General features: G+C 35.5%; 1 protein-coding gene across 3 annotated transcripts in view; it reads left to right on the top strand.

The window, feature by feature from the left end:
* Positions 1 to 289: 289 nt before the first annotated feature.
* The window catches only part of LOC144968175 (serine/threonine-protein kinase D3-like), a 186,242-nt gene continuing 172,038 nt past the window's right edge, over positions 290 to 14,493 (top strand). For 2 of the 3 annotated variants that reach the window (XM_078906309.1, XM_078906284.1), the window contains exon 1: positions 494 to 941. In XM_078906309.1, coding sequence (XP_078762435.1) covers positions 789 to 941 — 153 coding nt within the window. In that variant the 5' untranslated portion in view covers positions 494 to 788. Of the gene's footprint in view, positions 942 to 14,493 lie in introns of all 3 variants that reach the window. The other variant, XM_078906268.1, reaches the window with a different exon arrangement.

The raw sequence follows: 14,493 nt of genomic DNA, 5'->3' as shown, positions 1-14,493 counted from the left end.
TTGTCAACATAAGGGACAGAAACAGGATTTAAACTCAACATTCATTGTCGTAAATCAAAATACACATTGTAATATGGAATTTGAGACCTAAACAAAAGTCTTTGACTCACAAAAAAGACTTTTTTTTTTCCTAAAGTATACTTTCCAGCCCTATAATATAAATCATTCAAACAATAAACTCTGTTTTTATTGTGTCACGACACCCAGTAGGCTTCGTCGTTTGTCCCCGATTGATTCGATTCCGAATCGGTCTAACGAAGATACCTGACACCGAATTTGGAAAAAATTCATAGAAAAAATCAATATGGCCATAATGCTTATCATTCGATATGCTTGGCTGTACTTTAATAAAGTAAATAATGGAGAGTGACCCAATGCACTTTTTTATTTAAAAAATATCCAGTGTCTCTGTCTCTCATTCACATTCCGAGTCGTATCGATCTCTGACTCTCTCCAGTCTACTGTTTATCTACTTGTCTTACACGACTTCGTCTGTTCAACTAAATTTAGCTCGAAAGATTTCATTAGAAGTAGGCTAGGAGAGGTTGGAACGACAAGCAAACGAGGAGACATCGAGGGTTGAGCTACAAGCTGTGCTCACCCTCCTTAAAGTGAAGGAATGAAGTTTTTAAGTCGAAACTTGGATTATATAGATTATTCATCCAATTGTTGTTTTTGTTCAATTTAGACTGGAGTAAAAGTGACTGCAGTAAGTGACGAATACACTGGTTGAATAGTGTTTTGTTTGTAGCTTTTCCCCCTGGATAGCTACATCTCAAGGAGTAAAAATGGATTCTTCAGATTCTACTTCCACAAGTCCTATGAGAGGTAGATTCTCATTCTTCATGCAGATTGGACTAATGAGGGAATCATTCTACATGGATAGTGAATTATCTATGTCACTTCTAAACGAACTTGCGTGTGCCTTCGTTGACAGAAAGGTAAGTAAGAGTAAGAGTGAGATTAGAAAGAATTTAATCATTTATCTCATCTCAATTATGCTGTACATTATGTCGACTTCTCGCTTTAAAACTTTTACCCCTAGACAGATTTAAAATATGATTATTATGATGCTAAATCCCCCGGAATGGTTAGTGACTTCGTTTATGATTTATTTGGGTCATGTGATTACATACTGAACTGTTTAGAGTTTGTGTCAATTATTGATCAATGATCGTCCTTTTATTTTTAACTTTAAACCAACGTCAGTGCCAGCAGATGACCACACCCAAAGCACATCACATCCGTGAGTGGACATTCATGAATGGATCCCCACTGCTTTTATTTCATGTTTCTATCCTTGACTGGTCATAGTAATAATAGGCCTATAGGCCTAAATCTTTCGAATGATAGTCTTGTGTGTGATTTTATTTGTGTGTGTGTGTGTGTGTGTGTGTGTGTGTGTATGTGTGTGCGTGTGTTATGTGTGAATGAAACCATGCATCAACGTCTATACCTTCAAATCAGTATTCAACGTCTTTGACCTGTCTACCATTTGTTTATGTTATTCATTTATGATTTTTATGTAGATTAGTAGGTCTACCAAACTTAGATTCCATATTAATATACATTTTTTCGAATTGGGGGGGGGGGGGGGGGGGGGGGGGGGGGGGCGATTTGCTCAAATTTTTCAGATTTTAGTTGAAACATCATTACGGTGTGTAAACTGTGATAGTTGTAATATATTTTCTATCATTTTTAAAACTCATTTTTTTTCCTCCTCACAAATATGGATAGTCACAGTCATTGATCAGTTGACCCATTTTAACATTTTAAGTAATATTAATAGTATGTTCGCTTTTTTTTTTTTTTTGTCTCTTTATTTCACCTTTGATATTTGAATAAAAGAGGATGTAATATTGGTCAACTCTTTTTATAAAATAGACAATTTGCTTCCATTTGAATGCAGATGGAACATGTTACAGGTCAGAACCACTAATGACATGGTTCAGTAATTCTGTGTTGTTAATTTATATCAGTTTTATTTGAAGTTGGTATTTTACTATTCAACAAAGATTTGATTATGCGTCTACCTCTCTTGCCTATTTTTGATCTTTTATTACCTGCGTTTGATTTTAAGAAAATGAAGTAGAAAAATAATATGTATAGCATTACCAGCTTAGAAAAAAAAAAGTTTTCAAGACAGGTTTATGTTTATTTTCAATATTTTGAGCCTTTTGTTTGGCCAACACATGTATTGTTTTCCCTAAATTGAAATCATGCTGATGTTGGAATGAAGAAAAAATCCCTAATCAAATGATAATTTAGACTAGTTTTTATGTCTTATTAATGCAAAAGCCTCTGGTTAATTTACATTCCCCATTCTAATATTGGTCTTTTATGCTTAGAGATCTTTTAGCCACAGAGCAGATGTGGATACCGTCTAACTTTTGAGTTGAAAGAGCTGAGAGAGAGAGAGAGAAAAGAAAAAAAAAAGAGCAAGTACCGCAGAAGCATTAGAAATTTATCTTTTTTTGTTTCAAAACTCGAAGTATAGGTATGTAAATTATTTGGCAACCGTTTCGTAATGTCCTTACTTGATTCATCCACTCTTTTCTTTTTGAAAGAATGTTCCTTTGTTAATTATAAATGTCAAAGATTGTAAATGATGATCATGGTAAGAAGCAAAAAATTGGGGGGTTAAAAGGGTAAAAAAAAAATGTTAATGATTGCCACAAAGGAGATGATAGGAAAATTAATTGCACTCATTTCCCCCTTCTCAATTCCATTACCTAAAACTAATACACATAAGTACTTTTACCAGCTCTTCCCGAATATTGTCTTTATGTACTTGGTGGCAAAGTTGGTGGTAATTATGATGCAGAATTATCCATTGTTAAAAGAATCCTATATTTTGTCTCAAATTTGTCCTATTTTCTGACGTTCTGATTCTACTTTTGGAATATGAAGGGTTGGCAGGTTTGATTTATATACAATAACACAGAGCATGCATTTATTTGTTAGTTTGAGGTTTTATTTTCCATTCTTTGTTAGATTTAACAATTACATATGTGTAGTTGTGATGGAAGATGAATTTGAATCTGTTAATCACATTCTTTGACTTCACATTCATACGCAATTGTTACTACTCCCATATCTCAAAAGAGTACAAATGAATCCTGTTCCACAATAACCCAAATAAATTATACAATTTTAATCACCGTGACATACCTCATTAAAAGCAAATCAACCATTGCATCATTATCTGTGTTATTATTAATTATTTGTTGCTCATTAAAACTGTCAATTGGCTAAAGTACTGACCTTTTTTAGCTCATTTGAAAAAGCTGGATAACTAGGTTCTTGTTAATTTTAATGGGAATATTTTCATTTTGATTTGTTGGAAAGTCAAACAATTCTTAAAACATTTGCTAGGGCTCTGAAATTGTTCCAATTAAGTGGAAGTTATTCCGTCTACTTTAATGCCGTATGGAGCCATTTGGAGGACGCAATGCGCTCCCGTGATCACTTTTAGCATGCGTCTTTCTAGTGATCAGTTCATTGTTTGGAAGCTCCGTTAATTAATTATTATTTATTTCTATTTCTGGATTATAGTTCACTTAATCAATTTTATTCATTCATAAAGGCTTTAGACGACAATCATTCAGGGTTGAAATTAAGGAAGAGTACAACTCTTTATGCAAAGCATCTTACCCAGTCAGTGACAAACTTTTCAGTGCTAATGTGGGGGAGAAAGTCAAAGAGCTAAATGACTCGATTTGAGTTGAAAAATCTACTCAATGGTTTCATCCGAATAGTGCCAATAAAAGGTTACCTTTTTAGGCAAAGGTCAACATTGGAAAAATCGAGGGGAGGGGGATCAGTGTCGTACCGGAGGGGGCCTTACCAATAGTCCGGGAATTGGAACAACAATCAAAAAACACCAACAAGAAAGGAGGAATTAAGAAAGGTGTGGACATGGAGGAAAGACTAAATACTTCTTTTTGTTGTGGGCAAGATTTACATCTGATTCATTCATTCTTGGGTGTATTTCGGGTTGCAAAATAGATTTGATATCTAATCCTTTCCAACATAAGCCTGCTCATGTTATTCAATTTAAACAGGAAGAATAAAAGGCTCTGGATGCTTTGGTGACACCGTATGAGAATGATGGCTTGATTGTGAAATGCAATCATGAAAGTGGTGAATTTATTGATAATGTTTTCCTTTGGGAAAAGTGATAATCTGTTGACAGGAGAAAGAAATATAGAATGATTCTTAATGTAACCCTACTTAATACTCATTTTTCGCAATGTACATTTTAAAATAGATACCTTTCAGACATGTATTCTACTGTTAGAACCCAGATGTTATATGGCCTCTCTTGATTTATCTAATGCTTATCATTCTGTACCTATGCACCCTGATTTTACAAAATATTTGAAATTTTCCCAAGTAAATCCTCAAGGCTTTCGGGATAGCCCTCGCATATTTACTAAAATTATGAAACCCATAGTTGCCCAGCTTCGTTCCAAAGGGATCGATGATGTTTATATTCAAGGCTCCTTCTTTACTGAATGTGAAAGTAATTTACGTTACACTTCCTGTCAGGTCATTAGGATTTGAGATATCAGAAAAGTCAATCCTCTTCCCTTCTCAGGAGATGATTCATTTAGGTTTTGTATTAAGCTCTTTAGATATGACCGTTGCTTTAAGCAGTAAAAAGAGAGATCAAATTATCAACTTAATTGTTAATCTCAAACCTCTCATAACTGTCAGATTATTAGCCCAGATAATTGGAATGTTAGCTGCATCATTTCCTGCAGTGGAGTATGGACCTTTGTATTATAGAAGTTTGGAGTGTCAAAAAATAACAGCCCTTAATGAGAAATATGACTTAGACAGAATTGGAAGTTATATAGAAAATATAATGGCAAGGTCATATCATTCCATTTAAACGGCTATTCTGATAAAGCAGCATTTCACATATGGCTTTGACTGTATTCCATTTTGTACTTTTTTTTACTTTGTCATAATAGAAAAGTATTTCCCTTGTTATTTTCAATTGATGAATCATCAATGCGTTTATAGATGTGAATTTTAGCAGCTTAGATTTGCATCAATTGTTCATGAACAAAGAGCATTGATTTGAATAAAAATAGAAATTGGAGACTTCATGGACATGGACATTTTGTCAATGATTTGATGGCTTTACTCTATATATAGTTACTTGTGTTTAACTAACATTAATCTGCTTGGTGCATTGGCCTTGAAACAGTATTGCATAGAAATTAATATCGCAGCTTTGAATCAGTACAAAATACGTAAAAAGGAATGTTTCGGGCCCAAAATCTTTATTCAGTTATCGACATAGATATAGTTTTTCTTGCGTCTTATATGTGTCGTCAAGACTCCGTTGAAATATTATCCTGAAAGTTTGTGAAAATAAGGTGACATTTGTTATGCTAATTGACTTAAGTGGTCAGTCTTTTGTTTTGTTTGTTTTTTGTTGGCAATGTATTCAGTGGTAATTCCCACTACCTTAATATATTAAAATTGAAATTACTTTTGGGCACTTAGTATATGAAAAAATACGGATGTTTCATGACCATTGTTGACGTATGCAGAATATTTGATTAATAGGTTGATTCGATACAGATTCTCTCTCTCTCTCTCTCTCTCTCTCTCTCTCTCTCTCTCTCTCTCTTTCTCTCTCTCTCTCTCTCTCTCTCTCTCTCTCTCTCTCTCTCTCTCTCCTCTCTCTCTCTCACCCCTTCATAGATCTGCTATTTTATTGGAGGGAGGCAACTTTTAGTCCATTAGGATTTTCCGTTTATTGTCAATTGGAAGTCTGCGTAGTTTATACATATTTATGTTGTAAACAGATTGGCTGTATTGTAATAGATGAAGATGAGATTAGGACAATTGATAAATCCTCATTAAATCAATGATTTATTTTGCAGTGTTTGTCCTATTTAAGCATATTTAATCATCATCATTCACCGCTGTCATTGTCCTCAAAATCACCACGATTACCATCATTCTATGTCACAACCATTACCATTATTGTTAAAACAGCCATCATTTTATTTTAGCGCCATCACCATTGAACACCAAGATCATCATCATCATCGTCTTCGTCGTCGTCATAGTTGCATACTTTCTACCTGCTCCAATTTGGAAGATGTCGATTAGTCCCGTGACCCCAATCTATCAAACCAAAACAAGCTGATTATCTATGTGGTAGACACAGTCACACTCCACAAACACACACACACACACACACACACACACACACACACACACACACTGACCGCTCTCAAACATATACACACTCTGATCTTACGTGAACTGTTCACACACATTATCTACAAACACACGCACGCACGCACGGTACATACATTCTGTCCACACACTTGCAAACACTTAACACTAAGATGTTTCTTCCTGCTTGTTGTAAACCCGTACCTATTTTCATGGCCTGTTCTTCCTTCATTAATCTTTTTTCAAGCATAAGTAATGAACACCTTGATTTATATGAATTCCCTGTCCTCCTTCCTTTTTTTTTTTTTTGACCAGGGCGATCGTGAAATCAATTATCAAATACTATAATAATGATAATAATAAAAAATAATTCCTCTCTTCTTCTTCTTCTTCTTCTTCTTCTTCTTCTTCTTCTTCTTCTTCTTTTTCTTCTTCTTCTTCTTCTTCTTCTTCTTCTTCTTCTTCTTCTTCTTCTTCTTCTTCTTCTTCTTCTTCTTCTTCTTCTTCTTATTATTATTATTATTATTATTATTATTATTATTATTATTATTATTATTATTATTATTATTATTATTATTATTATTATTATTATTATTATTATTTTAAAGTCAAATATTGGTAGTGTGTCAGTGACAAGGTAGTCTCGTTGAAGGTACTCGAATTATAGATTAGTGTTATGAATTATGCTCCGTGCTAAAGGAATGATTATTTCACAAAACGCAAATGAAATTATTTATTTATTTATCTGTTCTTAATGCCACACAATGTAGGACTGAATTTCTTGAATTCCGCCAGCAACCATAGATGTAACAAACTTTAGATTTCAGCCAAGGTCCTATGAGGAGTTCTCTTTGTACTAAACGCGTCTTATTATGATTTCCGTCACTGTCACTAGAAAAGCTTTCATTCAAAAGCTACACATTTAAAATGGCCGAGGGACCATAGTTTGCCATTGTTGTCATCCCTGATCGTTCTTTGTGTCGTTTTACTGGGGTACAAGATGCGACTAAGTAGCGGTTCCTACTCTGGCATTTACATCATAGTAAGAAATAAAAAAGAAGGAAGGTTTCCGCACCTTCCTCGAGGTAGCTTCATTTTATATTATTATGTTAACCTTGGATCTTTTGTTAGACGTTTATGTATTCACTGTGTCAATTTTTAGTAGCATTTTAAAAGCTGTAAAACAAACCTTGATTAATCGGTAAACGTTTAAAATTTCCTAATATGAGCATTGTTTTGGCTCTCCGTCACCATTTTGTCGTTGAAAGGTAGTGCAGAGCAGTCCTAGGGATTTTTTTTTTTACTATCAGGCAGAGTTAGTTATAGGTCGTAGTTGGGCCCTAGGTTTTTGATTTTCCTATTAATGTAAGTTAAAGATACGGTTGTATTTTTGTCGGGAATAATTGGGTTGGTTCCCTTAGCGCGAGGATCGTGCGGAAGGTCTCATTTTGTTTTCTAGTAATTACATCATCTTTTTCTATTTGTCCCAGAGACTGTTCTTCAGAAATTAAATAAAAAATAGAGAGAAACAAAATACAAGGCGTTTGCTCGTTGTCATAGAGATATTATTTTCCAGATTTAAATTTTGAAAGGAAAAATATTTAAAATTTGTTTTTGGATATAAAGAAATATCTACAGGGTGCGAGAACCCCCCCCCCCCCCCCCCCCCCCCCATTTACGACGGTATTTCAGTATGACGTAGAAACCTAAAATAGTCGAATATTTACAAGCAACAAGAACAAACCCTTAAGTTAATTCTTTCCAAGTTTAATAGAGCAGTAAAGTTAGGTGCCCCAAACGTAAACAATAACAAGTTGCTAGTGATTTCCGTTAGGGACCGGAATAATTTACGCACAATATAGGTCTCCCAATTTTGTAGTTTGAGTTGTAGGCAATACACTTTCAGTATTGAAAATATGTTTACATAAAATCTAACAGTTGCAGAAATAATAATATAAGGCTAAATTATTATGAAAATCAGGCTCCGAATAATTCTCGTTTTGTTCACACCAGCGCAATAATTTGCTCTGGTCTAAAAATAGATAGACTGTAACTTTTGATAAATTTTACCTTTTGTTCCATAAAATATCCATATCTAGACATTATTTGATGCATGATCGAGTATTTATGAATATGTGTTTCTTTTGCCACCTAACAGCCAACTTTTAAAGGTTATTTTTTTCTATTATTTACATTGGAACGTGAGCTGTCAAGACAGGAACATGTGGTTTGCCACGTGCTTCTCGACCTTTGTTTACGTTTGGGGCACCTAACTTTACTGCTCTATAAGAAATGCTTTATTGTTAAGAAACCATGCCGGTTATACCCCAACTCATATAAAAATGACGATATCGCAAGTTTCCAAATTTGCGACTTGTTTTAGTAGAGCACCGTTGCTGGTGTAAGAAGTTGCCGCGTCTGGTTGGAAAACAAATGACCAATTGAGACTAAAGTCTGGAATAAGTTTGTTATGCTTCTAACAATGCTACAAACGTTTCATTACGAGTAGAAATCATATTCGATTTATTTTCAATGATAAATAACCTCCAATGTACTTTGACTTAAATCCCATGGACCTGGTCATTTATGGTTTATATCGTATCATTTAAGAGCTATGTAAGGGTACTAAAGCGTTTTACACTCAAACTGAATTAAAAGAGTCAATTCGAAATGTTTGACTAACTATTCAAGACATTTGAAAAACAGTTGGATTATTGGGAAAAATTCTATGGATCGGTCATAAATCATAAAGCAAATTGAGGAATCGGAAAGATCACATCACAATTTGAGAATTAGCTACGTCCAAAATCTTCGATATGGCATTTTTGAGGTGTTGTATTAAAACAATCGTGGAATTAAAATGTTTCAATATTTTGTTGTTGTTGAAATAATTGGGTTTAATTGTCGTAAAATGTCAGACTTGTATACTTTATAGTCAGGCGGTTGCAGGCTTCTAAACATCTCCGTTTATTTTTCTCGCACCTGATTTATATATATATATATATATATATATATATATATATATATATATATATATATATATATATATATATATATATATATATAATATATATCATAAGCCGTTTAAAGAATAAAAATGAAGGCATGTCTATTGGTTGTTATTCACATAATGATCAGAAGAAGAGAGATTTCGATCTTATTGCCGCATTCTGACAAAAAACACTTTTCAGTTTGGCGAGAAGAAAGAATCTTCTTAAAGAATACCCCCCCCCCCCCCCCCCCGCAAGCACATAAACAGAGAAATAACTTGTCAAATGTCATAGTTTATTGATTTGACAAGTTCTGGTGTGTTTGTATATATGTGTTTGGGGGGGGGGGGGGGGGGGGGGGTATTTAGGAGGATCGTATGATGTACATTTTTTTTCTGGTCAAAATAGCGAAAGGCGTTTTGTTAGGGCACGGCAGCGATATTACTTCTTCGCATGGGTGATATAGTCCGTTTTCTTAGCGGCAAGTTCCGTGCGTTTTGTGCACTTTTTGTAACCAGCAAACTAAGTATACAAATTGGTGCAGAAAATTTTGAAGATTCGAAAAATAGGTGGCTCCAAATACCATTTTTATTGAAAAGACCTTAAAATTCGTCGTAAAGTCTAGTGAAAACGCGCACTTTGTAACGTTTTGGCGCTCGATGACACAAGTATAAAAAACAAACATTCTCACCCATTAAGAACATCTTGATTAGTTTTTGATCGTGGAGATATTTTTCTTTTAATGTTTTCCATTATTATTTACCAAAAATCTAGCTTTTAATTATTTTAAAACAATTTTTTGTCTTCTGACCGCAGACAAAAACCCCAATAAAAATAGTTCTTTTTTGCCCGTGCAACAAAACTATGAGAATTAAGAATGCAACAGATGCTAAACTGCGGGACGAACAGGCAGGTTTTCGGAAAAACCGTTCAACCACCGACCAGATTGCCTCTCTGCGAGTCATAGTGGAACAGTCTATAGAATGGAACTCTCCTCTTATTGTCAACTTTCTGGATTACGAGAAGGCTTTCGACAGTATTGACAGAGCAACATTGTGGAAAATTCTGGCACATTATGGACTCCCTGAAAAGATAGTAAACCTCATTAAGGAAATGTATGAAGGATCAAGTTGCAGGGTTATACATGAAGATCAGCTTACTGACAGCTTTGAAATTAAGACTGGTGTCAAGCAGGGATGCTTGCTCTCTCCATTCCTGTTCATCCTTGCCATTGATTGGCTAATGAAGGAAACCTCCAAAGGGAGAAGAAATGGGATACAGTGGACCCCCTGGACACAGTTGGATGATCTGGATTTTGCAGATGATCTGGCTCTTTTGTCCCACACCCAGGACCAGATGCAAGCAAAAACCACAATTATAAACAGCCTCTCGGAATCAATTGGTCTAAGAATTCACCCTGCAAAGTCAAAGGTCTTGAGGATAGGTACGCGCCAAAGGGAGCAGATCAAAGTAAAAGATCAGGAACTCGAAGATATAGACACTTTCTGCTATCTCGGAAGTATAATTGACAAGGATGGAGGCACGGAAGCAGAGGTGAAAGCACGAATAGGAAAGGCACAGGCTGCATTCACATCTTTGAACAGAGTTTGGAGAACTAAAGATATCTCCCTTCAACTAAAGCTAAGACTTTTCAACTCAAACGTGAAGTCTGTCCTACTGTATGGATGTGAAACTTGGAACGCATCACAGGCATGTATAAGGAGGGTACAGATTTTCGTAAACAGGTGCATGCGTAAGCTACTCAGAATAAAATGGATGGATAGAATAAAAAATGAAGAAGTATGGAAAAGAACACAGCAGAAACCAGTGGGAGAGGATATAGGAAGAAGACGATGGAGGTGGATTGGACACACGCTTAGAAAGAATGACTCAACTATAACAAAGAAAGTATTGGACTGGAACCCTCAGGGCAGAAGATCAAGGGGAAGGCCACGAGGAACATGGAGAAGAATTAAAGAAGCTGATATACAGAGAAGTGGTAAGACCTGGAATGAGATAAAAAAGTTGGCTCAGGATAGAGAAGGATGGAAACTGTTTGTCTGTGGCCTATACCCTGACCCAGGGTGAAAAAGGCAATGATGATGATGAACAAAACTATGAGTCATTAGGACGACCTATCCTTTACTAAGTATGTACTAGGATGTCTTAGCGCCTGTAAACGAAAAAAACAACAAGAGACTGAAAAAAATATTTAAAGCAGTTAAAGAGGTTTCTTTCAAACAGTGTGTACAGTACAATAATGCAAATCGAAATGCGGTTTTGTCATCTGTCACCGCCTCTCCCTTCGAGATAACGACAGCTCCATCTACCGACAATGGCATCATGTGTTGTCTAAAAAATAACTGAGAGAATGAGTTTTGTCTTTTGAACGATGTCAACAAACTACAATTTTATTTTGTGCAATCGATATTCATTGAAAAGGTAAGGAACAATCTTTTTCATCTATTATAAATGTCTTATGTGATGTTATTTTACTTTATGCGCATGCTAGTGCGATAAGTATCGCGCAATGTATGACAAAAGAATTGAGTTGTGAAAAAAGAATTGGGTCAGATCAAATCTGAGTCACAGTAATATCATTCTACACACACAATAAGCCTCCAGGATGCAATAGATAGAGTAAGATTATGGCCCATGCTTGGATCTGAACATATTTTTCTATCTTAATATAATATAAGTTGCATGTGTTATGTCAGTACTAAATTTAGACCCTTTTAGATTCGATTCGATATAGATTGGCCTGTCGATGATTGATGATAGAATAACGGTGTTTATCATTACTGCTGCCCGAGAAAAAAAAAGATAACTAATTTATTATTAACTCAGTTGAACAAAAAAACAACATCTCCACACATAATTCTGCAAATACACGCTAATATTCACACACATTGTTTTACCTTTTGCTTATTCATGTTTTTTTTTTTTAAACCGTGTATTGACTTGTTTGTTATATTTCTACTTGCCAGCCACACAATCCTTTGTTTCCTTAAAATTAATAAGCATCATGCCAGGGGACCTCGTCAAATTGGAATGCTAGTTTGATTTGTTGAATAGTCAAGATTGCAAGGACTAAAGTTCCATTTTAACAGGTATTTGGAAGTATGTGTTCGTTGTGTGTTGTTGTTGTTGTTGTTTTGTTATTTTTTGTTTTGCAGAGAATCTTACCACTGAGCTATCCAAGCCCCGTCAACTAATATGTGTTTAACCTTTCTCACGCAAACACACACACAAATACACCCTCACACGCATACACACCCACACACACACACACGCACTCGCATGCACACAAACTTGTTCATTCTGTCAGCTCTCAAGCTACCCTATATCGCCTTAAGATGGTAACATTTTCTGTAACTTGATAAACTACGTAATTCACACTTTGTAGGAAATAATTTTAAATACTGTCTCTTGAGTATGTCATGGGGTTTTGTTTTATTTTTCTTTCCTAGAATGCGCTAATATGGCAAGAGGAAAGAAACGGCAGACATCCATTGTCGACTGTAAAAATCTGAACAAAGTTCCAAGACTCGATCAAGCTTCCCCTAAAATTGACTGGTCGAAGTGCCTGTTTTGTCAAGAAACCATTGAAAATTCTCCTCTCACAAACCCTAAAAAGCAACCAAGTTAAATTGTATTGAAGACACGTATGTTGCCATTTCGGGGGATATCAAACTTTTTCATGACTCAGGTAGATTGCCAATAGCATTGAAATTCAATATTAACCAACCTGTGAAATGTCTTGCTAATTTTTTGAGAGACAATGATGGACTTTACCATAAGAATTGCAGACACAGGTTTCATAAATCAAAACTCAAAAGGCTTGCAAAGAAGATAAATCAATGTAATAGTGAAGCAGTTGCAAGTCCTGATACAAGAGGCACATTAAACACATCACATGTAAGCAAACACTGCTTGTTTTGTAAGGGTTGTGAAGGGAATTGACTGAGGTCCGGACTCTTGCTCTCTCACAAAAAGTCTACGAGGAAGCTGTCCTTCTTTCAGATACAAGTATTCTTAGAGTATTTGCCCAGGGTGATCTTATTGCGGTGGAAGCAAAGTATCATAAGCCTTGCCTTATACTGTTCCACAGAAGAGCAGACGATTTTAGATGTTCAAATACTTCAGACAACAAATACAAAACACACATTGCAGAATGCACACAGGATATTGTCAATTTTATTGATCAACAACAAGCTCGCACAGACACAAATGTTGTGTTTAAGCTGAATGATCTCTACAATTTACTTTTGTCACAATTAAATGCCATAAATTGGTCGGATGTATATGTACATAAAACTAGATTCAAAGAAAATTTACTATCGAGAGTTCCTTCTTTAATGGAATACAGGGATGGGCGGGAAGTCTTGCTTACTTTCAAAGAGGGGAATATTATTTCACAAGCAGCTAATTTCCGATTTAGATTCAAATGATGATCTTGCAATACAAAAGCAGTTGATATTATAAGAGCAGAAATAAGAAATCATACATTCATATCACCCCTCAATATAGATCATGATAGCATTGTCAATAGTGTACCACACAAATTAGTGAAAATTGTGAATGGCATTTTTTAGAAATGGAAGCGAGTGTCACTTCAATTTTGGGGTTACACGAACAGTTGTGGTTATCATTCTGATATCACAGTTTGTTGCATTGGGAATGGAAAAGTTGTTTATCAACTACGGTGCAGGATAACATAGAAGACTGATACCTATCCACTCAATTGTTGAATCCCTGGGTCCTGAAAAATCTCTGGCTATATCCTTCTTCCGTGCCTTTACGGGGTGTGACAGAGTCAGCTCATTTGCAGGGAAGGGAAAGAAAATAGCATGTTCAGTTTGGGCCGCATTTGATGATGTTCCAGACTCATTTAAAGCTCTTGCTAATCAACCCTCTAAGGAACATATAGCCAGCCAATTCAACATCATCCAGAGATTTGTCTGTTTGTTGTTTGACAGAGCAACCAACTTATCTGCTGTCAATGAATGCCGGCGTGAACTTTTTGCAAAAAAGTCACGCCTTCCAGACAATATGCCACCAACTCGTGAAGCTCTCAAACAGCATTTAAATAGAGCAGTTTACCAAGCTGGTTATGTATGGAAACGCTCTCTTGCTAAAGACCCTAGTCTTCCTTCCAAATCAGATTTTGGTTGGAAAGAAGATGGGATGCCAAAGTGGTCCACTTTGACTGACCTTACACATGCCTCACAAAATCTGATTAAATGTAACTGTTCATCAAAGGGATGCTCCAAAAGATGCAATTGTGTTAAGGCATCTC

Source organism: Berghia stephanieae, chromosome 1 (assembly GCF_034508935.2).
Source record: "Berghia stephanieae isolate SIO BIC M18660-M18661 chromosome 1, UCSD_Bste_1.3, whole genome shotgun sequence".
NCBI classification, from domain to species: domain Eukaryota; kingdom Metazoa; phylum Mollusca; class Gastropoda; order Nudibranchia; family Aeolidiidae; genus Berghia; species Berghia stephanieae.
Note: the sequence above shows the minus strand (reverse complement) of the source record. Positions and strands in the feature narration are given on the sequence as shown.